Source organism: Hydra viridissima, unplaced genomic scaffold (assembly GCF_058129835.1).
Source record: "Hydra viridissima isolate aposymbiotic clone 2 unplaced genomic scaffold, HvirCarnegie_v1 scaffold_50, whole genome shotgun sequence".
Taxonomy (NCBI): domain Eukaryota; kingdom Metazoa; phylum Cnidaria; class Hydrozoa; order Anthoathecata; family Hydridae; genus Hydra; species Hydra viridissima.
The window spans coordinates 1-27,972 of NW_028324335.1; the positions used below are offsets into that span (position 1 = coordinate 1).

A 27,972-nucleotide genomic window follows, 5' to 3' on the forward strand; every position below is an offset into this window, starting at 1 on the left:
AAACAAAAAAATTGTCCGTACACTATGTTAATTTTTAAATTAAAATTAGTTAAAATTAAATTAATATCTTGTTGGACCACCATCAGCTTCAATAACTGCTCTACAACGATTTTTCATTGATGAGACGAGTTTAGTGGCAATTTCTTGATAAATTGATGACCAAACATCTAAAACCAATTCTTTGAGCTCGTTTTTATTCTTTTGAGCTCGATCTTTCATTCTTTTTTTCACCACCGACCCTAAATGTTCTATAGGGTTCAAATCGGGCAAATGTGCAACCCAATCCAACATGTTAATGCCATTTGCAGCAAGATATCTGGTTACAGATCCAGCTTTGTGCTTTGGATCGTTGTCATGTTGGAATATAAATTCCGTACCAAGTCCTAATTTTCCTGCCGAAGCCGCCAAATTCCGTTCTAATATGGATCTATATAAGTGTTGATCCATTTTCTCATCAATAAATTCAATTTTGCCAACACCAAACGCACTCATGCAGCCCCAAACCATAACATTTCCACCACAAAGTTTAAATGTTGCGTTCAAACACTTCACATTATATTCTTCTCCGACTCTTCTATATACCACCATCAGCTCAATATAAATTAAATTTACCCTCGTTTGACCAAATAATTATATTCCAGAATGTTATCATCCTTCAGAACATGTTCCTTTGCCCACTGCAACCGTTTTCTCTTGTTCACTATGCTGATGAATGGTTTTCTCCGAGGCGTCCGTGCAAAAATATTGGCTTCATGCAGTCTGTTCCTAATTGTTTGTGGCGATAATTTAATATTTAATTCATTTTCCAGCTCTTTTGATACTTCTACTGCATTTTTTCTTCTTTTCTGCTCGATTTTCCCAACTATGCACCTGTCAACTCTTGGCGTTTTTGATCTTTTTTTGCCTCGTACACCATTATTTGCCACTGATTTCGTTTTTAAATACTTTTCCCATATATATTGAACAGAGCTTGGTGATATTTTTAACATTTTTGCAACTTTTCTAATTGATATATATATATATATATATATATATATATATATATATATATATATATATATATATATATATATATGTAACTTGATAGAGAGAGTGAGAAAGTAAGTAATAAGTTCAGCTAACGTTATTAAAAGCTTTAACTTACAAAGTTCTTTCTGATCTCAACGTCTTTTAATCTCTCCACCAGCACTTCAAATTCCTCTCGAGACGAAATAACATTGAAAGTTATTTGATTTGAAATGGGGGTATTCCTTTCTTGAAGCAAACCTTTCACTTTTATCATAATACTTTTTAATTGTTTAATATCGTACTCAATACTTATTACGCGGCGTTTAACATCATTGATTTCACTACTGGTATTGGTTGAGACGCATTTTGCTGGATTACCTTAATTTAATAAACTAAGTATACATAAATATATATACAAAACGTTATAAATACATTATAAATATGTATATGTATATACACACTCACATACACACACACACACACATATATACATATACATACACACACACACATAGACACACACACACACACACACACACACACACACACACACACACACACACACACACACACACACACACACACATATAATTAGAATTCACTTGTTAAATTAAATTTTTGTACTAAATGTTTTGTCAATAAAAACTCATCAGGAAAAAAATTTTTTCTGAAGAGTTCATTGTAAGTGATTTCTTATCACATATAATAATATATAAATATACAAATAATATATGAATATAAATATATAAATATATACCTTCTATTGCAGGATATGCATCGCATGATTTTTCTTGTGAATGTAGCTTAGAAATTAGATGGTTAGCGGATAAACAGCTTGAATTAGAACTGCTAATAATATTATAAAAAATAAACAACAGAATAGATAATAATCAAAATATTTATTAAGAATTATTACCTATTATGATGTTTTAATGGAGGCAACATTTTATTTGTTGTAAATGGAAACTCTGTAATATAAAAACATAAACCATCATTATCATCATCATCATCATTAGACTGATCTGAGTGTAGATTTGCTACTTATTTTTTCGGTCGACAGCTTTTGGAAAAATTTTTTAAAACAGCGTTTAATTTAAATTTTTTTTTAAAATTATGTAACAGGCAGTAAAGTTAGCCTAATTATTTTCCAGTTTAGTGTTTTAAACAGCCACAAACCTCTATGACTCTATCTTTGAGTAACATTTCTATCCCTACGATGAATGGTATTAAAATACGAGTGAATGGTAAACTTTGTTACAAATTTATTTTGAGGCCCTAATATACTTTAAAACTAATCATAATTCATGATGTTTCATCTTTGCAAATATCCCAAATTTTTGAAAACTTAGAAATAATTTTAAAACCAAAAGTCTCACCCTGATGCTATAAAATAATCCTTGTTTTTACAGTATTTTGATGTTTGAAGAAAACGTTTTTTAAAATCTGATGCAAAGTTACATTTTCGCACTTTTTTTTGATCATTTCTTGATGAAATTTCTTGGAATGAAATCATTTTCAATAAAATGTTAAAGATTCAACATTTTCATGTAGTTAACTCTTCAATTCATCTTCAGGAACACTTTTTATTTCATCATTATCATTATAAACATTTATCGCTTCGCTACCTCAGAGTAGCAATTCTACACAAGAATGAAATACAGCAGATTTGGTCACCTATTTTCAAAGCGTAAGCGAGTGTTTTTCTCAGGAATTGATATCTGTTTAGCTACAGTGATTGTATTTTTATTACTTTAAATTTATTTATTGTAAATAAATTGTTTCACTTCAATAATATGAAATAGGCTCTTTCTCACTATTTTACATAGTGATAGAAATGCTTCGGTGATATATCTTTTCTACACGAAGTCAAAATTGTGACTGAAATAGTGAGTCAGATCTAAGAAAACATTGGGAAAAAATTAAAAATTTGGGATATAAAGTTATTGTTTCATATATTAAACTCGAAAATATTCTTCTTTCGTTATTTCACTAGACACAAGTGTAATAGGATGCTCTAGTATATTGTCACCGGTCTTCCGAAGCATAGAAATGCGATATATGACAAAATGCTATCCGTGAATCAACTAAAAGCGGTAATGACGAAAGAAATTCATAGTCTTATCCTAAAACTAATTAAAGACTTCGGATACTTTATGATTGACCGCACATGCTCTGAAAATGTTTACTTTTTGATAAAATAACAATTTAATGAAAAGCATGCCTTTTTATTAAACGAGGCATTGAGAGCCAGATTGGCGTGGAGGGGCGGCCTATTGGAAGTAATTCTGAGAAAACACAAAAAGAAGTTTTGAACTGAAACTATAAATTAGACGACCGTATGTGGATAAATATTTTTATACAAATAAATACTACTATTTATAAATAGTACACTTTTTTTTGAGTAGTAGAGGCTACGTAAAATGTAATTGAGAAAAGTTGAGGATTAGACCACTTTAATGCTTAACGCCTCAATTATCCTTTGAAGCTGCAACTAAGGAAAAATACAACTAAGGTGCTGAAAAACTATTTCTTAGAAAGAAAAAAACACAGGTTTTAGAAGATGAGTTTTAAATAATGCATGAAACGGTGCTCTGTTATTGAGCTATCAATTTTGAAAAATTGAATTGGAATTGCACCAATATCTCCTTTTCATGCAAGTTTAAATTTACTAAATAAACTTCAAGGTACAACTATAATCACATTGTCAATTTTTTCAAAACGTTAACATGAAGTGTAAACACTAAATTTCTATAGCGCTCTATATCTTTGCGTATGCATTTAAAACTATTCTTTGGACCGAATTTTGATAAATTAAAACATTTATGTTATAAAAGTAAAGTTTAATTTTGAAAAACTTGCTCGTGCAAAAAAATACTTCTGAAAATGAAAATCAAAAATGACAAGATATAACTTAAAAAAATATAAAACCAACTATTCAAAGAACAGAAACTGACTGTTTAAAAACCAAAAACTGCAAAAATGAAAATCTAGCTGTTTGAAAAACCAAGAACTACAATAATCAAAACCTAGTTGCTTGAAAGACCAAAAACTATAAAAGTGAAAACCTAGTTTGCTTAAAAAACCAAATACTGGCTCTTCCAATATAAAAACTGGGTATTCAAAAATCATAAACTGGTTGTTCAAATTTTAGAAAATAGCTGTTCAAAAATCAGAAACTAGCAGTACAAAGTTAAATAACTGTTTATTAAGAAAACTAAAAACGAAACTTCTAGAAAATGTTCTTTAATGCATTTTTTTCATATCTGATTTTATTAACTAGTCTGTTGATCCCATATTTCTCCAGTAACATTTGACCTGGGTTGGTTTGCAATAATCTTTCTCGTACAGAATCTTCTGTGGTTGATAAATCCCCTCTAACTTCCTTTTTGAATATGACGATCAAGGTACGCCTATCATTATGGCACATAACTTTTTGTCTCTCACAACCAATTTTGGTTTCAGAATTAGAAAGATCTAATTTTGAACCCAAAGACTTTCTAAGTGACAATAACTTGTCATAGATAGATTTAGGAGTTCTTTTTTGTAAAATAGGATTATCTTTGATTTTTTCTCGTATATAAGGAATGTAACAGCCTTGAAAATCATGCTCTTTAAAAAGATGTAAAATCTCACTTGTTTGTTCATTAGTCCATCCACATTTACTAAAAGTATCTTCCCTAGGATATGATAGTAGCTCTGATGAAGGCTCTTTATAACTCATGCATAACTCAGAGTTTAAGTCAGTACCTGATGAGCATGGAACTTCATTTGCATCATTTTGATTTACTTGTAACACTTCTAAGGAAGCAGAGTTTTCTGAATACTTTAATTTTTTTTGAGGACAACTTTTAAAGATTTTATCCTCTATTTGGTTTGTCAAATCTGCAGCATTGCTCATTGTTTTGATAAGATTATAGTTTCTGTTTGCTGTTGCTCTTTTATGTTTCATGATTGGCCAACCTATCTTTAATAACATCATTTGCATCTTCAGAGGCATAAAAAGCAGTAGTAATACTTTTCCTAATTAGGGTTGCTGAAACAGGACAGGGTCTATTAGACTTTGTGGCTTTCTTCCAAAAGGAATCATGCTGTATTGAAAATCCATTCAAGGATTTAAATGACCAGGTAACAAACAAATTCACATCTGGATCTAAAGGATTTTTTCCATTCATTTGGACCACCTTAGCCCTGAAAAAGTTTACATAGCATCTCATTTGACTACCTAATAAAGGAGTGACTACAACTTGGGCAGAACCATACTTTCGCTTGGTTTTATGGAATTTGACATTAATTATGAGATTTTTAGTACTTTCATCAATTTTCCCACATTCAAATTCACTAAGACGCATATTAATACAGTTTCCAGCACGAGCAGAATTTCTAAGACAGCACAAACTTGCTAGATAATCTCTCACTAACACAAATTTATCTCTGCAAAAATCTTCTTCTTCACATATTATTGGCTTATTTAGCAATGCACGTGCCTGCTCAGATACAACTGAATAATAAACTTTTTGAAATTTCTCAGGATCAATCAGATTATCAAGATCTTTTTCTAAAACTTCCCACTCACGTTCATCACCTTCATCACAATAGTTAGCACTCCAATTTTTAATATCATTTATTAAGCCTTTCATAGTATTAAGGCTAACTGTGCAAGGAACTGATATATTTCTGCCCAAGAAACTGTTTTTTGCCGGATCAAAAACTCAACAAACCTAGCCAGAGAACCAAGATAAGACCTCAAAGTTCCTGGTAGATACCCCATACCATTTTTACCCCTTCCAGGAGCTAAGGCCCATGGTAACCACTTTTCTCTGAGAGTTTGAAAGTTAAACAATGGATCAAATGATGTAAGAGAAGGACTTATACAGTTTAGGATGGAATTTACTTGATTTTTACATTGGCGAGCAGGTTTTTTTTTCTTTTTTCCACCTTCAAAACCTAACAAATGGTTTTCAAAGGCATTTAAGACTACACCAACAAAGCTAACTACTAATTCATCAGGCAGTGCTTCATCAGATTCATCTTCAGATTCAGGCATGTAGTCTGAGTCAGTTTCTGAGTTTAAGTCAGAATCTGAAACTGTTTTGCTTACGAACTGTTTGTATTCTTTGCAAAGTTTTCTGAAGAAACATCAATATCACTTTCTGAACTTTCAGAATTCTAAAAGGACTCTAGATTCTTAGATTTAAAAATTGATAATATTTTGTCTTCTTTGTTCCCCATCATAACTGTTTTTTTTTTTTCTTAATTTTCCATAAAGTTCAGGATTTTTAAAGATATCATGGTGTGATTTTCGAAAGTGGTCAGATAAGTTTATTACAACAGAAAGACATCTGTCAACAGGGCACATTTTCATAACTTTTTTGCGACGCGGTATCTTTACAAAACTAGTTTTAGGACAACTTTTTCTAAGCCCAAATAAAGGACTTACTTTTGATGCTGAATTTTTCAGAATTAGATGATCCTCTTTTTTAGAATCTCTTATATGCCTAGGTAGATTTACTACAATTGCTCCACAACTAGGTATAGGACATAACTTTTTTTCTCTTTTTGGTAGTTTTGATATTTCATTTTTTGTTTTGTTATAAGGAACACTACTGTTATCTGTTATTTCTGCAGTAGCACTTTGTTTCACAAGATTGTCTGACCATTTGTAAAAATAGTTATTTGCTGTTTCCAAGTCATTACTTTGAATAGCTGTTTGAAGTTTAGCTAAAACTAAAAAAATTTACTATTCTTCAATTTAAAAATAAACTACAAAAAAATAGACTTCAAAACTGAAAACTAAATGGTGAACTATGAAAGGAGAGCTATGCAACGAAAATTTACCTATTTTTGATGTGCTTTCAATTTCTATTGTATCTACAACATTACTTTGAGGGTCTGAATTTAACAAACTTTTCTAAATTTGAGAACATAGTTTTAATCAACTGAACATTACTTGAGTCTTTTTAAATAAAACTGAATATTAGAAAACTAATTCTTCATCAACCAGCTATTAAAGCATGTATGAAAATTATAAGCAAATAAAGTTGTATACCTTTTCTGAACAAACCATAATGAGTGGTTCCATTTCAAATTTGACTTCATTTTTTTGTATGGAAAGTTTAAATGCAACTTCCTTTGCATAGTTTTTCTAGATAATAAAAATCTCTTCTTTACTTTGCAAAAATTTAAAAATTTACTATACTCAAAACAAAGTTAAAAGAAAGAAAAACTCACAATATCATAAGACGCATGACAATTATTTGTGTCAAAATGAACATAGCTTTCATCAACATCTGTACAAACCTATAGCAATCACTTATTATGTCATTTTAAACAAATTGATTAATATTAAAATTACTTAACTTTCACATTTAATTGCTCTATGTAAATAAAACATACTTGAATACATAGAACCATGCATACACATAAACATACATATACATACATACATACATACATACATACATACATACATACATACATACATACATACATACATACATACATACATACATACATACATACATACATACATACATACATACATACATACATACATACATACATACATACATACGGCGCTACTCGACTTTCTCCCCCCCCTAATTTTATGATTGATTCTGATAGAGAATTTTATGCTGATTAAGAATCGTATAAAAACATGGGTCTCAAAATCAATGGAAAGTGCTCTAATTCGAAGTCAAAGTTGTAAAAAATCCCACTAAAAACCCTAATATTCGCCATTTTGAAAATATTAAGTTAATGATCTTTTAGCTGACAAAAGCAAATTATTAATAGCATGGTTTTTACGTTAAAAAATTCGTTAAAGTATGTTTATCTTGCACAATTTTTTGTGGCAAAGAAAATAACCGTTTTTTGATTTATTAGAGAATAAACTATATTGCAAGTAATGTACTTTTGTAATAAAATTTAAAAAAGAATTTAACAGTTTAGTTTCCTAAAAGAAGAACTTTTGAAACTCAGTTCATTGTTGTTCTATCACATGTAAAGTTTAGAAAACGTAACCTTCAAACCGTTTTTTTTAATAAAAAAAACCAGCGTACGATACAATAATAATTATTCATCAATTTTTCTACATTATCACATTCTACGTTCAACCTTTATTTGAAATCTTCTATTAATTTCATTTCGTTATAACACTTTCGTTACAATACTTTAAAAAAAATAATTATAAGGCTTATGGAAACCAGGTCTGTTTATTGCGCAATAAAACGGTAATTAATTTTCGTTAAAAATGAAAGCGTTTTGAAAAAAAATGGCGAATATTAGGGTTTTTAGTGGGATTTTTTACAACTTTGACTTCGAATTAGAGCACTTTCCATTGATTTTGAGACCCATGTTTTTATACGATTCTTAATCAGCATAAAATTCTCTATTAGAATCAATCATAAAATTAGGGGGGGGGGGGAGAAAGTCGAGTAGCGCCCATACATACATACATACATACATACATACATACATACATACATACATACATACATACACATACATACATACATACATACATACATACATACATACATACATTCATTCATACATATATGCATATATGTTTAGAGTGAGACTTAATTAGGCATTTAACTCACCTTCACAATTAATTCATCCAGTAAAGATTGAATTGAGTTTTCCTATTATCATAAATCAATAAAAAAGTAATAACAAGATAAACTACAGATAAACTTTCAGATTGATTAGTTAATCATACATCACTCTCTAAGTGGTCTTCCTTGCATAAGTCAATTGATATTTTTAATTCCCCTTGTTTTGGTATTTCATTCTACAAAAACAAAAACAGGAAATACGTAGTTTGATCCCCAGGATTATAAATGGCCTGATACTCCTTAGAGAAAGAAAGTGAATACCCTTTCATCAGCTAGAATAACATCAGTTTTGTACTGTGCCCACTTTAACAAACGCTTATTTTCTTAAAAACAGGAAAGTTTAAACAATAATTTTTTGTTGAATTAATCAATGCTTATTAAATAATTGTTGGTAAAATTACCCAAATTTAATGTACAGCTCATAAAATCTATATGAACTTACTAATTTTTTCATCTTTTTTCATTTGATTTGAGAAAAAGGTTAAGCAAGATTTTTCATTGCTATTCTCTAGATTGAAAATAGCATTTAGGAATAATGCATACATTGTATGTTTAATATAAAGCATCATAGTATAGTTACAGAGACAGAAAATTTCAATGCTAAATATTTTACCAAACCCATAACTTTGACTGTCTGTTTCTGAATCTTCTAAGTCATCACACAGCATTTCTTTATTTCTAACATAAATCCAAAAAAATTAGAAAGAGGTTTTGGAAAAAAAAGCAGTAACTATTTTTAACAGTTTATTTTTTTAATTAAAACACAATTAAATTAACAAAAGCATTATCTACTTAAAAAAAATAAATACCTTTTTGAAATGTAAGAATTTAAAATCACTTCAGCCTTAAAATACAAAAACAAAAGCTTTTTTATATATCATACAGGCAAATAGTGAAGATTAAATACAAATAAACAGATATGAAATGCACGAGTATAACTGTAAAACTAATACAAAAATATTCTCATTATTGTTGTATAGAAATCAAAATGGAACTTCATTTTTAACATAAAAACTGCATACTTGAATTCTTGAAACCTGCTCAACTTTAGCAAACAGGTATATTAATACCTCAGGAACAAGTACTTTATATATTTAATCATTGTGCTAAACAGCAGAAAACATATTATAAACAATGTATAGATTTATGTGACATGTACATATTGCAAGTTATTCTACACAGATAGATAATTTGTGAAGCAATCATTTTATTACATTCTTTGTTGTTGTAAATTTTTTTGTATAGTTTTGGTTTATATCAATTTTAAAGCTTTACCTTAATTTCATGATAACAACAAGCTAATGCACCATAAAGTTCATGAGCTTGATCATTGGATAATAGATCAAGCAGATCAACATCACATAAATTTTCTTAAAAAAAGTTTTAAAAATTGAAATCTATATGCATTCATAGAAAAATATATTTAGTTTCAATGTAACTCACTTTAACTATAAAATAACAGTAGAAACATCTTTATTAATAACTACTTCAAATTTAGATCATTATAAACTTTATAACTCATGCTTAAACAAACTAACAATTCAAATTAAATAGCAGTAATCTGAAAGTATTTTTACTTTTATTTTGTCCACCAGCTTTGAAAAGATTGTGTCTGTAACTATAAAGCTAGAATATTAAAATAAATTATATTAAGTAGACTAAAATACTACTGTGCCAAGTGACAGTTTATTGACAAGTATTTTAGTTGTTAGACTAATTGTTTGTTTACTACATAAATAAGTTTTGCAAGATGAAACTAACTTGACCAGAAAAAATTGATTTAAGTAATTGAGATTATGCAATCTCTTTCAATTTATCTGGAGTAAACTTTTGGAATGCTTAAATTATAAAGTAAGATTTACTCAACCACCAACTTAAAAAAATCCTAAATACACAAATATTAATAAGTAGATTAAACAATTAAAATACCTCTGCCAACAACATCTTTTTCAAGAATATTACTTGAACTACCTTTAAAAAAGGTTATATATAAATAAAAAAATAAGTGTGTGTGTATATATATATATATATATATATATATATATATATATATATATATATATATATATAACAAATAGTATGTTGCATATACTTGCGCATGACTTGCAAACAACATATCCATCTCCAATTGTTCCTCCATAATATTGCAAATTACTAAGCTTTTTGTCGCAAAGGACACATTTAGCTGCAGAAGACATTTCTATTTATATATATATGTTTGTACTACATCATTCGAATAACATAGTAAATTTAAAAATACATAATCATATTTAAGAGTAGCTAAAAGGTTAAGGAACTTTATTTATCCTCTTAATAACAACATATAGACCAGTTCTTAACTCAGCCATTCATGGCCAGCTATATAAATATATTTCACTGCCTCCATTGAAGAAAAAATGGCTGCTGATAATTGAAAACATAACGGCGTGCAATAAAAAAAAGACAATGCAGCATTTATATTCACGAGTAACTATTCTATACCGCTATGTATCAATTTTATGCAGCAATGTAACATTTCTATTACAAATAGGTAGCAAATCTATAAAAGGTAGCAAATCTATGCAAAAATGCAGCATTGTTATCAGTTTTCATTGTTATCATCATCATCATCATCATCATCATCATCATCATCATCATCATCATCATCATCATCATCATCATCATCATCATCATCATCATCATCATCATCATCATCATCATCATCATCATCATCATCATCATCATCATCATCATCATCGTCAATCATCAATCATCATCATCAATCATCAATCATCATCATCAATCATCATCATCATCATCAATCATCATCATTGGCTTTATTTTTTTGTACTTTGAATTTTCTGAAGTTGATCCACTATAGTAAATTCATATATTTTTAATTTTATTTAATTCTCATGGTTTCAGTAAAGAAATTAAAAGAAGTATAAAGCATAAAGCTTTATACTTTTAGTAATATCAGGTTATCTACTAACTGAATGTAAAAGTAGTCAATATTTAAATGAATTTCTGTAATAATATATACCAGGTTTAAAATTTAAAACTAAAAATATTTTATTACCATTCATAACGAGAAGTTAAAATTTTTTTTCTAAATTCTGGTGCTTTTTCCTTAAAAGAAGAAGAGTCTTCAGCCTGTTTGGCTCTTATTTTTGCTGTTTTTTAATCATCTAAATTTTTGCAATATAGTTATAAAATAAAACATAACTAACAAGTTGCTAAAAAAACTATTGACTACTTATTGTAAAAAAAAATTGTTAAAAAGTATTTCTATAATATATACAAATAGAAATTTAGTTAAATTAATTACTGACCAACTGCTTCTCCAAGTATACGCACACCAACCAAGCTCCAATCATCACCGGGAGTTTGACATATGGTTCTCACCCTATTAATTTTTGTTCCTATGTACGGGGGCCACCAACATCGTGTCTCTCCAACTAGCCAACTTTCGCACACATAATTTACACTGCCATCTTCCTCTATAAATTCCACAATGTAAAACAATGTCATCTTAAAAAGTCTTTAATATTTTTTTTTATCTATAATAGAATCATTTCATTAACTTTATTTAATAAAATTTATTACTGAGAAGTCTCTCAATTTCTAAATAGTTATTAGGGCATTAGCCAGGAAAATATTTTATACTGCATTTTTGCGATATTGGGAATTTTTATTGTTATTGTTCCCCAAAACATTAAGAATTTTTATTGAAATTTTAAGTCATTGAGTTTTGGGAACTTTAAACCCATTGGGAATTCCGTGGTATACGTGGCGCCATTGGGCTAGCTAACACCCTGTTTATGTAATTTTTTTAATATATTGATAAATGTTAATAAATTTTATAAATATTGTTATATTTATAGAAATTTTAGGTTATTTTGTGATAAGATCAATAAAACAATTTTTTAGATACAAATAAATTGCTGCTGATATTTCAACAAAGCCAAATTTTATTATATATATTTAAGGCATAAAACTAACCGCAAGCTTATTTTCAAAAATAGTCAATTGACGGAAAAGGAAAGATTATTAAAGTATTGTCACACTGTGAAAAAGCAACACATTTCCGAATTACTTCAGATTTTATAACATGTTCTGTTGGTGGTAAATACACTTCAATATGTAACAAATTAAAAGATTGGATAAGAATAAAAATCTCTACATCTTTCCGTTAAAAAACTCAATCATTGTATCGCTATCTAATGATTCGAGCTGCATAATTCCTTTTTCTGTTAAAAAAAATTGATCATTTGGACTTTTTGACCATGCAAATACTCTACAAGTTTGTGAATAATTCAAAATTCCAAGCTCATTAACTCGATTTATAGCCTGACTTAAGATTTGTTTGCATTGGTATAACTTTTATTAAAACATATGATCTTGCTAAGTAAAGTGGTAGCGCAAATGGGTAAATTATTATCAAGACCAATAATTTTTAACAAAGCTGAAAATGCATTTTTTGATATGTTATATTGTATATACCATAAAATAAGTTTTAAGTTAGAATTTCGGTCATCATCTTGACCTAAATTGTCTAAACTTTGGAAAAAATCTTCATCACTTGAAAAAATAAAGTTTTTTAAAAACTTTTCAGTATTTTTATAGTCAGTTGCCATATATGTAAAATCAACAGCGGCATTATCAACTTGAGATGTAGTAGGTAAATCTGCAGAGCAGTCAAAAGGCATATTATCTTCACTTTTTCTAACTTTATTGAGAAAATAATATTTCTTTTGTGACTCCTATAAAGTATAATGTAAAACATCACATTATTAAAAATAACAGACATTATTTAAGATCATTTAAAAAGAGTAAAAGAGAAAAAAGTATTCATTGCATCATTTTTGTATATGACATGTATTACATATCATGTTCAACAATGATAAGCATTCTTACTGAGTAAGAATTAGTACTAATTAACAAATTTGAACAAATGAATAAAAAATAGTGAAAAAAACAATGAACAAATAAGAACTTTAATTTGAACTTTAACTAAAACTTGAATTTAAATTAATTGGTACTAACTTGTTCAAGCATAACCTTAAAAGACAAGTTTATATAATAAGTTATATGTATGACTAGTTCTACATATAGCTAACTATCAGGATATCAGGTTATATGTTTGGCTATATGCATTTTGAATCATATTATTTTATTTATATATTACTTTTGATCATATTACTTTAAAAAATGGACCCAGACTCTTTATTTCCAATAACACTGTGGTATTCCAGATTAAAAATTGAAAAGTTTCTATAAATACCCTGTTTTTGTTCCTCAATGTAGTTCGTAAGTCCCTGAAGTCTTAAGGGCCTTATTAAATCTAAAGTTAAAAGTTTAAGAGCCTAAATAAATGTTACAGAAACCCATATCCCCCCTTTTTTTTTTCTTTTTTTTAAATAAAGAAAATTGGAAATTCTTTATATTCCAAATCTGCATTACTTTGTGGGAAACTGCAGTGTTCCATGCATGCATGCTTGGTTTTTGACAACATTTAAACTTGCATCAATTAATTGTTTGCAGATAATATACTCAAGAACTATATTACTATATTAAAATAACCATTATATTATCCTAATAATACGTTAATTTGCACAAATCTTAATCTTATTTCTATAAAGGAAGATAAACATTATTCGTGGTACTAACATACTTGCTAGCCATTCTCTAAAATAATATAAAATACCTTTACACAATAAAAATGCAACCTCGCCGCAATGTCGATTTTAAAATTAAAAATTTTTTTTTTTAGTTTCTAGCTTTCAAATTATAATTTGAAAAGTTTCTTGTGGGATTTAATGTCCCTGGTATAGATTAACGTTTCTTGTGGGATATAACGTGGGTTTCTTGTGGGATTTACATGATGAAATCACTCTAACACAACTGCGAGCTAATTCATTCGAAATTAGTTTTCCCATCATGCAGCCAATAGCCTTCACAGGATTGCGACCTCCTTGATCACTTAAGTATAAAACCTAGACCTCCTAGCCACAGTATTTTACTTTCATGGCTGACTAAAAAACATTCTGACCGGCTAGCTGATGGCATGAGAGGCTAGCCTACATTTTTGTGGCTGGCTAGCCGCCTGATTTTTTTGGCTGCTTAGCTGGCTATTATATATATATATATATATATATATATATATATATATATATATACATATATACATCGGCATATATAGATAAGCAAAACGTGAAAATGATCTATAGTATAATAATGACATATATACAAGTATAATACTGACAGCAATAAACGAAAACAAAACAAACTTTTGCATATAATAAATATTCATATGTGAAATACAAAGTTAATCAAAATGAAATAAAAACATAAATATTGTCCTAATCCAAAAAATGCAAGGCTTAGCTCATAGACCAGCATTTGGATAGTTATCGTGTATGAAACAAACTGCATTCATTCGAAATGGTGCCAAGGAGGATCTCTTTCCATTCAAAATTAAACCAGTCGTGCTAAAAAGCCATTCAACAGGTACACTGCCGATGCTCAATGCAAGATAAACCTGAAACAATAGAAACTATGTAAAATAAGCAACATTAAACTTCAGAAAAAAATTAATGTTTGCTGTTATTTTTGTCACTAGTATTAGTTTAATTTAAAAAATGAAATTATCTTCTACCTTGGCTATGGATGCTAGAATAGGGAACTTTTCTGCATTATTTTTCTAAAATAGCAAGGCTGGTGATTGATTATCACAAATGGTAAGATAAAGATTTATTTCAGCTTGCAACCCTTTGTTATTTTCTAATATTGCTCCAGAGTTTAGTGAAGATTTTGCTGTTTCCTGTAATAAAGTCAGTCTAAGTTTTTTAAAATCCTGAGCTGCATTTGAGCTTTTACTACTTTGATTATTGTCAATGTATGATGCAGGTAAGTTAATCTTTTTATTGGTTCCTGTTTGTGGTAAAATGTTTGAACCAAATAAAGAAGTTTTTATTTTGTCATAGCTGTTTTTTAACAAAATTTCACATTTTTCCTTCGTCAAAACAACATCACGAATTGCTGGATGAAAACAACATGCTAATTCAACTAAATTAGTAACAACTAACCGTTTCTCAATGCATTTTCTAACTAACTTTTTATATTGTTTTATCGCAGAAGAATCTGTGACTTGAACAATGCAACAATTTTTAATTTTAGTTACCATGAGTGGAAGGCAAGATAAATTTAGTGTTCCCTCGCTAACAAGTAGAGTCAGCTCTCGAAATGGAGATAAAAAATTGCGCAGTTCTTGCAGAAGTTCTAAATCTTCAGGAAGAAAACATAAATCATACTTTCCAATTTTTTTTAACACTGTATCAACATGAGTTTTTAGATCTAAGATAGATTCAATCATTTCCAAGATACTATTCCATCTTGTTGGGACACTATTTTTTAAAGAACTGTGCTCATGACTTTTTATGACATCATTTTTAGCTTGTATGTCAAAATCTAGAAGTGAATACTCTCCAGAATACTCTTCAAGTGAACTCTCATCAGCTTGACTAACAGATTTAGTTAACTGTGTTTGTGGAAGAATGCTTACATTTTCAGTTTCAATTTCAAAATCCAGAATTGGATTCTCTTCATCAGCTATTAGCTCGTCAACATGAGTTGTAATTCTTTTGAACAACTCCTCGTCTTTCACAGTTTCAATTTCATTCGATAGCATATATCCCTTAAAATGTAAAGCTTTTATTACTTCTTTGCATTTGCTTACTAGTAAAGTTAATTCTGGAATTTTTTTTAAGCTATCCGAGGTTAAAAGCAGATGAATTCCATGTGCCGTGCATGTTATACGTTCATGGCCTAATAGCTTTGATATTTTTCCATATTAGCTGCACCATCAGTTGTGTTAAATAGTAAAAAATGCTTATCTTGAGGTAAAAATTCTTTTAAAACAGTTTTAACAAATCGATAACGTTGCTCAGAAGTGTGCGACTCCACTGGCTGAACAGCCAATGTGAAAATTTTAAATCTCCAATCATGCACAACACTTAAACGAATTCCAAAATAAGGTAAACGATTACGCTTGTCAGTCCAACCATCCATCATCAAAGTTCCACTTACACATGATTGTAGAACTTTTAAGACTCTTTGTTTAACTGAAGTATAAACATTTTTTAGGGCTGATCCAGATCACAGTGGGCCTGAGCATGCTCAAAAAAAATTTTTTGTTCCCAATTTTTTCACATAGTGGGTCTGAAAGGTGTTACTTTTCTCAGCTCAAATCTGTTAAAATTAAAATGTTTGAACGGGGGTTTTTGAAAAAAAAAGTATTTTCCTTTTTAAGAATTTCTCAGTAAAAAGCACAAAAAATAACATGAATTGCTATCTATGCCGTCTTTAATATTTCATAAATGTTTAGATATAATAGAAGAATTTAAATATCAATAATAAAAAACATTAATTTATAATTAAAGCTAGTAATTCTATAACAGTATTGTTCATATATTGATAATAAAAGAAAAATCTCAAAATATGAAATGTCATTAGTGAATATTTGTGCATAATATTACAGATATATAACAATGTTTTGTACATTACATCAAGTCTGCAGAGCTATCGACTATTTAAAAAAATATATACATCTTATTTATGTTTTTATTAAGTTTATTCATTTAAAAAGCTTCGATATCCACAACACAAAATAGAGTTATTGAGTACTTATTAAAAATAATTTACATAGATAACTCTTATATATACTTCAAAAGTGCGCAATATTGTATGCTGCAACAGCATTCTTTAATGTTTTGGAATAATTTGGATGATACTGCCCGATTTTTCTTTGGTTCCAAAATTGCTTGAAATCCTGGTGTACTGCTTCCAACGCCTGCTCCGTCCAATAAGCAAGGCCTAAATATTTTTTTATATAATACAATTTAAAGCTTTTTTAAATTTGTTTAAATATAAAATAAAGTTTTCGCAAAAATATAGTCCATATTTAACTAAATATTCAATATTATCTAATAGATATTTCCTGTAAAAAAACACTTACCAAATGTGCCCCCTTTAAGGTCAATAAACTCTACAATATGTTGCTCAACAATTAGAACTTTAACTGTTACACTGGCTCCTAAGTTTCTGTAGTCATCTGAGAATTTTTTTATGTCATTTTTGTAAGTTTTACACAATGTTTTCCCAAAACATCCTTCTATAACCTTTTTGAAAGATATTAGCGCCTTTATATATTTGACCCCATGAATACCAAGACCATGTGTACAAAAAAATCTATTTAAAATATCAACTTTTTTTAAAAATATATTCGAAGCATTTCCTTCAAGTCTGTGTTGTCCTTGATACGATACTCCGCCAAGATTAATGGACTTAAGATAGACTGACATGAAGTTAAAACCATCTTCTTTGTTCTTAAACATATTTTTTTCAATTTCGGAAATAATTTTGTCAACAATACCAAGTAGAATATGTAGTCCAGGAATGTTTATTATCTCAACAATTTTTTTCTCAGGATCTCCTGTAACAAGAGGAGGATGAATGCTATTTTGAAATTTTTTGGCCTGACTAAGTTTAGAACCATTTTCAAACCATTTTTGGTGCCATTGATGCAAAGAACTGATTGTGTTTGCCTTAGCTTTAGGCAACAAAGGTATCTCAGTTTCGCAGAATGGACACGGGTGTTTAGAAGATGCACATTGCTTTCCAACCATTTGTAGTTGAACTTTAATATCTTCTGACAATGAGTAGTCTAAAGATCCTATATTAAGCTTTTCAATAAGCATTCTTAAGTTTACATAACTTTCATCCATGTGAGGTACAATTGCTAGAATAAGGGTTTTAAAAACACTGGAATCTTTAAATTCTTTTTTTTCATAGCCTTCTGAATATTTTATTCTCTTTTGAGGAGTTTCCTGATCTCTTTCATCAGGCTTGTATGTTATAGAGGCAGTACACTTTAAAAAGCCTTGTCCACCATATATTCCCACTTTAATATCAATCTCATTTGGTAGTAGTTTCCTGTGGTTCATTACCATAGATATCAGTTTCTCTACATCATTGCAAATTACCCCAGGAACCTCTTGTTCAATAAACTATAAAATTATTGTTTGATTAAATCAATAAAACTAATAATCAATGTATAACCATTCATAAAACATTAGACTACCTCATGTGAATTTCCAACTTTATCTTTTGTGAAAACATTTAAAAGTTCAGAACTGAATAAAGGAACTAGCAATGAGTTTTCTGTAACTCTTGCAGCTCTGTAGTTGCTTGCAACAGAATTTCTATCCCCGGTCTCGTACCTAAGAAACTTAGCAATGTCTAACATTTTGTTGTCGCTAAAAATAATTTTTGAGTTATTTGATTTGCTGTAACTTTAAATATAATTTATAGGTTTATAAATCATAAAATAAAAACTATATATTAAATTCTTGCCTAACATGAATTTTATTTTGCAGCATTTTCAATTTTTCTAAACCAAAGTGTGGCTTCTTAATTTCAGTATTGGTAAAATAAACCAGACATTTATACCGGCCATAAGTTTTTAGCTTGATTTTATTGTCACTTTTACCAGCCATATGTTTTAGAGTAGAGGATACAACTCTTTCTAAAAAAAATTTTACAAAATATATGACAATATTTTAGTTTTCTATTAAAATAAATTAAAAATTGTTTTCTTTTTAAATAATATATATAATAAAAATAATAAAATTATAATTAATATTATTATGAAATTATTATACCTTTAGTTTTAGGTGATGCAGCCTGTAATAAATTGGACAAATTTTTCTTTCTCTGTGTTTTATTGCATGGATGACGCAAACCTTTTCCTGTTTCTTTAAAGCAGAACATACAGATCGGCCTGACTTTCTGGTGGTCTCTTTCCAAATTTATTTCTAGTTCTTTATTAACTTGCATGAAACTTGGCACTAAGTGAGTCTTATTTTCTTTACTATTAATAGTTTCGCGACCTTTTTTACATATAAAGCATTGGCATCTGGCTCCTCTCATAACTCTTGTGTTCAAGCCTAAAGATAAATCTTTATAACTAATATACTGTGTTTTACTAGGTTACAGTAATGCATAAGTTATCTGAGATTAAATACATTAATTTTTTAACCTTTTATATTACTTACTTTCGTATTTTGGTAGAAAACTAAATGGTTTGTATCTGGGATCTTTTTCCTCTAGTCCAATGAGTTTTCTTCTGCATGAAGGACATAATTTTTTAGGCAGATTATTATTTCCAAAATTATATTCTTTCCAGCAATAATTTTTTATGATACTTTCATAATCTATATTCATTTTACAATACTCTCTTGGTTTGATAAGCCTAAATTGTGGGCTTCCTTTCTTTTCTTTAGAAAGACACAGAAGACACACTAGTTTTATGAAATCATTGTGTTCTTTTGGTTTCATTTTTTAAAATATTATTTTGTTTGTTTTCTATTAAAAAGTAATAAATGAATTTAAAAATAATGACATAAGGCTAGATGAAAGTTTATTTGGTTTGTTAGATTACATAACTTTATATAAATGTTGGTATAGACAGTATGATGTATAGAACAGTTATAGTAATAAGTGTATTAACTATTTTTAATGATATCATAATAATATTCTTACTGCAATGTATAGTACCAATAAAATACTATATATATGTTGTATAAAGTATATAAAGTAAGCATTCCTTGTATTTGAAATGAATGTTTACTTTTATATAAGGTATATAAATTTGTTTTTTTTGTTGTTGTTGTTTTTTTTATAAAAAAATTCATAAAAAGGAAAATACTTTTTTTTTCAAAAACCCCCGTTCAAACATTTTAATTTTAACAGACTTGAGTTGAGAAAAGTAACACCTTTCAGACCTACTATGTGAAAAAATTGGGTACAAAAATTTTTTTTTGAGCATGCTCAGGCCCACTGTGAGATATACAGTCAGATGATGGAGGCTGAAACGCTGTATTTTTTTTTAACAAAAACTTTTAAAACCAGATCTTTCAACTAAACTAAATGGCTTAAGGTCTAAACATATTAACAGACAAAGATCTCTGTTGAATTCAAATTGACTTTGTGCTGGTTTATTATTTTGTACAGTACGGACCCAATTAGTAATTTTAGAACTAACTGGTTGCTCTTTCCATGTTTAAAAACAGCATGGTTTAGATGGTTACCAGAAGATGTCATTGTTGAAGTAACATATACCTTTGATAATCGACCTTCATCGACACGTGATTGCTCTTCGAAACAGTATCTGCAGTACAACTGATTATTAAGCAAATAATTTTGATTAATTTGGTTTCTTGAATCTTTCAAGATTAGTTGACCCATGAAGTCCCATGCTTTGAATGTAGCAGCCCTAGATTTGCTGTTGGACACAGGAATCCATCTCAGATCCTTGAGCAAGCAAATTGTTCCAGTTTTTTTTTCAATGGAAACAAACTTATTTACTCCTTCACGAACTGTATATATATATATATATATATATATATATATATATATATATATATATATATATATATATATATATATATATATATATATATACAAACAATAATAATAATTCGGACCTTTAGAATGATTGTTTCTTTTCATTTTAAAATTTGAATTGCGCAGATGACAACTTTTCTTTTTTTTAATGATAAACATTGACAACTGTTTTCGGACTGCAAGGGACTTTTTTTTATAGCGCGAAAATTAAGGTATTCGAACATACGGTATATTAACACGAGACTCATGGAATTCCATGGTTAAACCAAAAACTATATTACGAAGCGATTGGTGATAGGTGATATGATAAAATTAAAAAAAAAATTGGACATAAACTAATTTAAAGATTTAAATCAATTAACTAACTATGATTGTAACGGCTGGCTATGGCTACTTATTTTCATGGCTGGCGAAGGCATTTTTCACAGCTGGCTAAAAATAAAGCAGTGCTTGGCGACGGCTAGCGGCTACTGGCGGCGGCTTGCGGGTCTAATAAAACCTGTTGAATTAAAGCAGAAATATTTTACGTGGTTTTAAAAGTAGACAGGTCATACAATAAACTACATAATTTATGATACATATTAACATTGTATATACGATAGTAGACTCCAGTGATTTTCAACTTTTTTGGAAAATGAAATTATTTCAAGCTGGAGTACTTTCATTAGACCATAAAAACATAATATGCAAAACATAAAAGCTTCAGGTATTACGGATTCAATCTTATTTGCACTTGTATTTATCAAATTTTATCATTAAAAGTATTAACTTTAGTAGATAAGATAACAAATACTTGATAGGGATATTGGGCACAAAACTTTAATGTATTGCTAATATGAACCAAAAATATAAAAAAAATATTTTTAGTTTTTAAAGGTGTGTTTAAGGGTGTTTAAAGGGTGTGAGAAAACAATTGTTATCATAATTTAAATAAGCGGTTTTCAATAAACATTAGCTGTTAACTGAAAAACGGATTTAAACATAAACAATACTGTTGTTGTACTTTAGTGCTATAACTTAGCACTATTTACCAGGGTTTATTCTAAATTACGGAAGCAAAAGAAAAAAATTATTATTAAGGGTGGCGACTAAAAGGCGTGTCAGGTGTTTACAATCCTTCTCTCCCCCTCACCCAAAAAGACACATTTGATTATGCTTTTTTGGATTAAGTACACATTATATTTTAAGTAAAGTACTAAATATATTAAAATTTTAATGCTTAACCAAATCGATATCAATATCAAAAAAATATATTAACAACTACAACACATAATCTTTTTTGTATTAAAAATTTTACGCTTGTTTCGAGTTTTGCATTTCGCTTGAATAATAGCATTTCTTTTCTTAAAGTTGATAGATTTTCTGTTAGCTTCAAAAGTCAATTTCACTGCTCTTTCAACTGCTTGTGAGTGGCACGGAAAGTTGGAAGCCTTTCCTCGATTAGGAATCATCTTTAAAAGCTCCTCATTTGATATATTTTCGACACAAGGGGGCTTAAAACAGTCTATATAATACAAATTTATTGATTTTTACCAGTTTTTGCATTTACTATCAATATTTGGAATAGAATTAACCGTAATACCATCTTTTAATCCATTTTTAGGTTCCTCGATAGGAGTTTTTTTTGTTTCTAAAATTTTTATAACAGCAATTGTTTTATAAACTTGTTCTTCAGAATAAAGTAAAGCAGCAATAAAATTCTCAGGTTGGAGACAAAAGCAGTTTCTATAAATAATAGGCAATGTAATACCTTGAACTTCAGTATCCAGCTTCAAAATTCGCTGAATAAATTGTAAAACTAGTTTAGGTCTATCGGTGAAACTCTTTAACTTTTTGATATTGAACCATATTGGAGTATATACTGTTTGAATTTTTTTTTTTAGATACTTTTCGTTTGAAAACCCTCTAGAAATTCCAATGCTGCATTCTAGTAGCATTCTTTGATCCTTAGAGAGTTCTTTTATAACAGATGGAGAAGGATATTCAATTTCTGTCTCAACTTGTATGAAGTCAACATATAAATTTAAATGAAATGGATCTGTTAAACATTTTCCGACTGGTCCTTTAAAATATTAGCACTATTATTTAATCAAATATATTAATATTATAAAAAATATTTTAACAAAAATATTAGTTTATAATAAAATACATCAGAAAAAAGTAAAGTAAAGCAGCAATAAAAATGTGATAAATAATATTACTATTAATATGATCACTAACAGGAACTTAAAATAGTGTTATTACTACCCGAATAATTATTTCGGTTATTGGAAGAACCATCAAGTTTAGAAATAAAATGACGCAATGGTAACTCATTATCATGTGGAAGACATTAATATGCAACTATAAAACTTAACTGAAAAACACAATGATACATTAATATGCAACTATAAATCTTAACTGAAGTTTTATATACTAACTTTTTTGATATTTCAGACAGGTAAAAAAAATATATGTATTAATATTTGTTTTGTCTAAAACTATTGCCTTGATACTTTCATCGCTTTTAAACTCCTTGAGAACATCACAGGTAAATTCAGCATGATCTTTTCCTTTTTCTTTAGGTACATCTATGTGCTTTAGTTACTGGCCTTGCAACTTGCCTTGATTAAAATAAGATATATTTTTAGTGAAATAAAAAAAAAAAAAAAATCATAACTAAAGAGATAACATTGGCCTTTACCTGATTCAATTGTAAATGTCAAGTGGTCTACAGTGCTGGTAGATTTATAAAGTTTTATTTCACCATCAATATCTCTCTCTTCATAAACCAATGAGCTTTTATTACGTTTACTATCCAAACCTATTGCCTTTATATTTGAAATCTTAGATTGTTCAAAACTAGCATGCGAACTAGTGAATCCATTTTTTTGTAAAAAACTAAACTCCGGATTTTCGGAATTACAGGAGATGAAATCCGGAATTCCGGTTTAATTCCGGAATTATTATAGAAGAATTTAAAAAATATAAAAAAAAGAAAGTACATTATTTTTTAACATAAATGTATTTAGTTCAAAACAATAAAATTAAAACAAGTTACAAAATAAGGAAATATTTCATATTAAAATTTTTTTGAACTACATAAATAAAATTGCAAAATGAAAGTTCAATTTTCATTTTGATTTTTGAAAAAGCTTCTTAAAAAGCACAAAGCATCCAATGTTTTGTCGTTGAGCCTTGATCGAATTTTTGTTGAAAATGCTCCTGCAGCGGAAAAAGCGCGCTCTGACTCACACTAGTTGGTGGAATTGTTAATAAACTTTTGTAAAGATCTTCCAAAAGCATTCCGCGGGATCCCCCTTCATCGCAAAATTTCATTTCACTGCGAATTTCGGAATGAATCGATGATTTTTGTAGAACTTTTGACCGTCATTCCGAGAGTGATTCCTTTATCTTTTGCTGAAGAATTTCCTGCAAGGATAACTGAGTTTCCAATGATTCGATAGGTTTATCGTCATCCATTTTAGTAGACTCAGATACTGTCGGGTCTATTTCTAATGCTACTTCACCACTAAGTCTTTGGATTAGGGATATGATAATTTTGGTTATTTCAGTTTTCGAGCGACGCAAAATGTTATTGTGAATTTTGGTTTTACCCCCATTATGAAAATATTGAAGAACATCGGATACCACAGTTCTTCTTCGATTAATTTGAACTTCAAACTCTTTTTTCATTTCACGGCCAATTTCTTCATTCTCATCAAAATTTACTTACACAAACGTAAATGTTGCATCCGCAGAAAGTAAATTTGCATCAGGACGGCATAACGCGTCTACGGCTAATTTTATAGGCTTCAAATTTCTAGAAACTGTAGATATTATATTCCATTCTGAATCATTCAAAAATGTATCCGCTTTGATATCAATTATTGCCTTTTTGATTGAACTTTTCAAAAGATTAAAACGTTCTAACATGGACATCAGGCTACTCCATCTAGTCTTCGAATCAAGCAATAGCTGCAACTCCTTTCCATGAACTTCCTTCACATGTTTTTGCAACACTTCATTTTTTAAAGGGGAACGTCGAAACATTCGAACAATTACCCGAACTTTCATGATTACATTTCGCAATGTAAACTTTTCAGTAATTTCTACATCACATTCATTTCTCGTCCTCACTTGCATTCTTTCATCATCACTTAAACCTTCTTCATCAGAGTCCAGATCTAGGACAATCTCATAATCATCTTCATCTACCTCTTTCTCTGTTTGTTTGTAGATCACATTTACAATTGCAATCTGAATTGCATGAGCAAAACACAAAATTTGTTCACATGGTAATAATCTACCCACTTTTTGCATCATAGAAGCACCATCAGTTACAATACACGAAATATCGTTCCTTGTATTTAACTGAAATGATTCTAACTTGTCCTCTAACAATTTTACACAATTTTCAGCCGCAAATCGACCATTAATTCGAGAAAGACCCAAATTCCAGATATTTTTCGACCCATGAACGTTAACATTCATATAACGTCTATTTCGAGAGGACGTCCACTCGTCCAATGTTAGACTAAAGCATAAATTCTTTTTTAATTGATTAATTTCAGCAATTTGCAATTGTTTAATTTTTTTAGTATAATCCATCACGACTTTCTGTATGCTGGTGGGTGATTTTGGAATATCACCGAATCCACGCATTGTTAAACATTTTCTTAAATCGTTTGACGTACAAAAAACACGAAACGGTAAACCATCAGAAGCAATCATTCTAGCTACTACGGCAGGAAAAGTTTCATCTTTTTTTGACTTGAAAAAATCAATGATCGTGTTCGTTTTTTTGTTGTGCTCACAACACTATCGTTACTGTCAGATGTAGAAGCTGTTGTATTTTCATCAAACTTTCGCTTGTTTAAAACTGTGTTGTGTTTAGAACGAAGATGTGTGTGCATGGGAGTTGTACATCCACCCAATATCTTTAAAACTTGCTTGCATTGCATGCATTTCGCCACCTGATTTGTTTTCCCTCGTAGAAAATGTTTCCACACAGAATTTGATGAGCTTTCTTTTGAAATGTCCATAAAAGTTTCTTCAGATTTATCTACCATACTTGGGTTGGGATTTAAAACAATAACATTGTAAGTCTACAAAATTTTTGAAACATAAAATTAATATAATGGCTTACTTTGTCTGCTCTGCATACATTTTAATTTCTTAATGTTAATATTTCATTTAAAAAAAAAAATTTAATGCATTTGCAGTAGCCTAAGCCTACTAAAATTCAAATTTTTTGAATTTATAACAATGAAAGTACACAATGCTGCCATCTATAGTAAAAGTTCTTCTAAATTCGAAATTCAAAACAAAAGTTTTTTTTGAAATTTTTATAAAAACAGTTCTAAATAACTTCAAAAACAAAATAAGAGTTAAATAATCGAACTTCTAAATTCGAAAAATCCGGATTTTGCGTTTTTGAATTCCGGATTTTTAAAAATTCAAAATTTGACGGAAATTGGGAATTCCGAAATTCCGAAATCCGGATTTGGATTCACTAATGCGAACACACTCGTTCTTTTTCTTTCTTCATTTTACTTGGATTAATAACCTCATTTAGATGGAGAAGAGCAATATCTTGAAGTAGAGCATTAGCTATGGCGGCCCCCGCTTCATCTGATATTCCATATCTAAATACCTCTAATGCAAATTTGGGATAGTGGGTAGTGTTATAGTGCTTGGATCTAGTGTGACTTAATGATGATAAGGAAGTTTACAGAAATCGAAATTCACAACAATGCAAATTTTACACTTAAATGCATAACCATTGATTATTTCATAAGAATTGATTTTATAACATAGAGTTATCAATACCTCCTATTTGAAACTTTCCTTTAGTACCAATTTTCACCCTTTGGTCTTTTATATAGGAGCGCTCTTATATAGGAATCTAAATAATATTTTGTGGTTCTAAATACTATTTAAAAATAACTCGTGGAACACATAACTTTATATCAAAAATAAACTTATCAATCAAATAAAAATTAAATAAGTTATGCAAAGTCCAATTCGAAACTATTCTCAATTTTCATAACTTACTTTTTTACTGCCAACACAACTACAGTAAAGATGCACATCTGAACAACCAAAGCATTTGATATTCCTGTTATCACAGGGAAGAGCTTCAAGCTTGCAGTTACATGCTAGCAGGTCAAACAGTTTATTTTAATTTTTTTCCAATAACTTTTTGGTCAAAGGTTTAATCTTATTTCCATTCCAAGAAATAACATTGTTATAAAACCTTGACAGTTTAACAATGAAACTTTTTTCAGGTAATAAAACTTATTTGAAATTACAATTAAACCAATCTTCTTTTAAACTGCAAAGTGTTCTTTGAATAATGACATTTTTGTCTTTAATGCCTTCTAAATCTCTCAGTTTGCAGAAAAATCTTGCTACATCGCCTTAATATGCTAGGTCTGTAATAGAAAGATCGGAAGGACTACCACCATATAAATTGCACCGTCTAGTTCTTTTTACAGAAGGCATTTTTTGTATTATTGTAATGAATTTAGATCGTTTGATGATATATGTAATATATATATATATATTAGGGAGATGACTTTTTGATTTTTTTTCTCAAACATTAATTCCTGTAGCAAAAATGAATGAACTTTTGCCTACTAATGACTAAAATGACGTTTATTCCATTAAAATATTGAAAAAGGTCACGCACAAACCACTTTGAAATATTATTTATGAAGGAATTTTAGCATTTTATGTAATCTTATTAACTATATGTATGTATATATATATATATATATATATATATATATATATATATATATATATATATATATATATATATATATATATATATATATATATATATATCCTGTATATAACTTAAGTCATTAAACCGACTTGTGCAATAATTTAAGTAGCAGAGAAATGTATAGAGTTTTCC

General features: G+C 29.0%; 2 protein-coding genes and 4 pseudogenes across 3 annotated transcripts; all 6 read right to left on the bottom strand.

Moving 5' to 3' along the window:
• Positions 1-2,666: 2,666 nt before the first annotated feature.
• Positions 2,667-10,843, bottom strand: LOC149876045 (uncharacterized; annotated as a pseudogene). Its single transcript, XR_016448944.1, has 16 exons — positions 10,717-10,843; positions 10,554-10,595; positions 10,386-10,462; positions 10,202-10,250; positions 9,900-9,994; positions 9,647-9,730; positions 9,434-9,468; positions 9,238-9,302; positions 9,067-9,132; positions 8,886-8,947; positions 8,729-8,800; positions 8,610-8,651; positions 7,237-7,305; positions 7,055-7,150; positions 6,844-6,916; positions 2,667-6,732 (listed from the first exon to the last, which is right to left on the bottom strand). The product of XR_016448944.1 is annotated as an uncharacterized LOC149876045 (transcript).
• A 559-nt stretch (positions 10,844-11,402) lies between these two features.
• LOC149876046 (uncharacterized) lies at positions 11,403-12,159 on the bottom strand (annotated as a pseudogene).
• Positions 12,160-14,917: 2,758 nt separating this feature from the next.
• LOC149876047 (uncharacterized) lies at positions 14,918-21,236 on the bottom strand (annotated as a pseudogene).
• On the bottom strand, positions 17,314-18,909 carry LOC145193577 (uncharacterized). The gene is made up of 3 exons (XM_080071049.2): positions 18,745-18,909; positions 17,620-18,670; positions 17,314-17,477 (listed from the first exon to the last, which is right to left on the bottom strand). Exons 1-3 carry the CDS (start codon positions 18,907-18,909, stop codon positions 17,329-17,331), a joined length of 1,365 nt encoding a protein of 454 aa, XP_079927175.2. The 3' UTR covers positions 17,314-17,328.
• On the bottom strand, positions 18,998-20,052 carry LOC145188690 (uncharacterized). The gene is made up of 3 exons (XM_080065162.2): positions 19,718-20,052; positions 19,325-19,609; positions 18,998-19,188 (listed from the first exon to the last, which is right to left on the bottom strand). Exons 1-3 carry the CDS (start codon positions 19,998-20,000, stop codon positions 18,998-19,000), a joined length of 759 nt encoding a protein of 252 aa, XP_079921288.2. The 5' UTR covers positions 20,001-20,052.
• Positions 21,237-22,321: 1,085 nt separating the features above from the next.
• LOC149876048 (uncharacterized) lies at positions 22,322-27,554 on the bottom strand (annotated as a pseudogene).
• Positions 27,555-27,972: the final 418 nt, after the last annotated feature.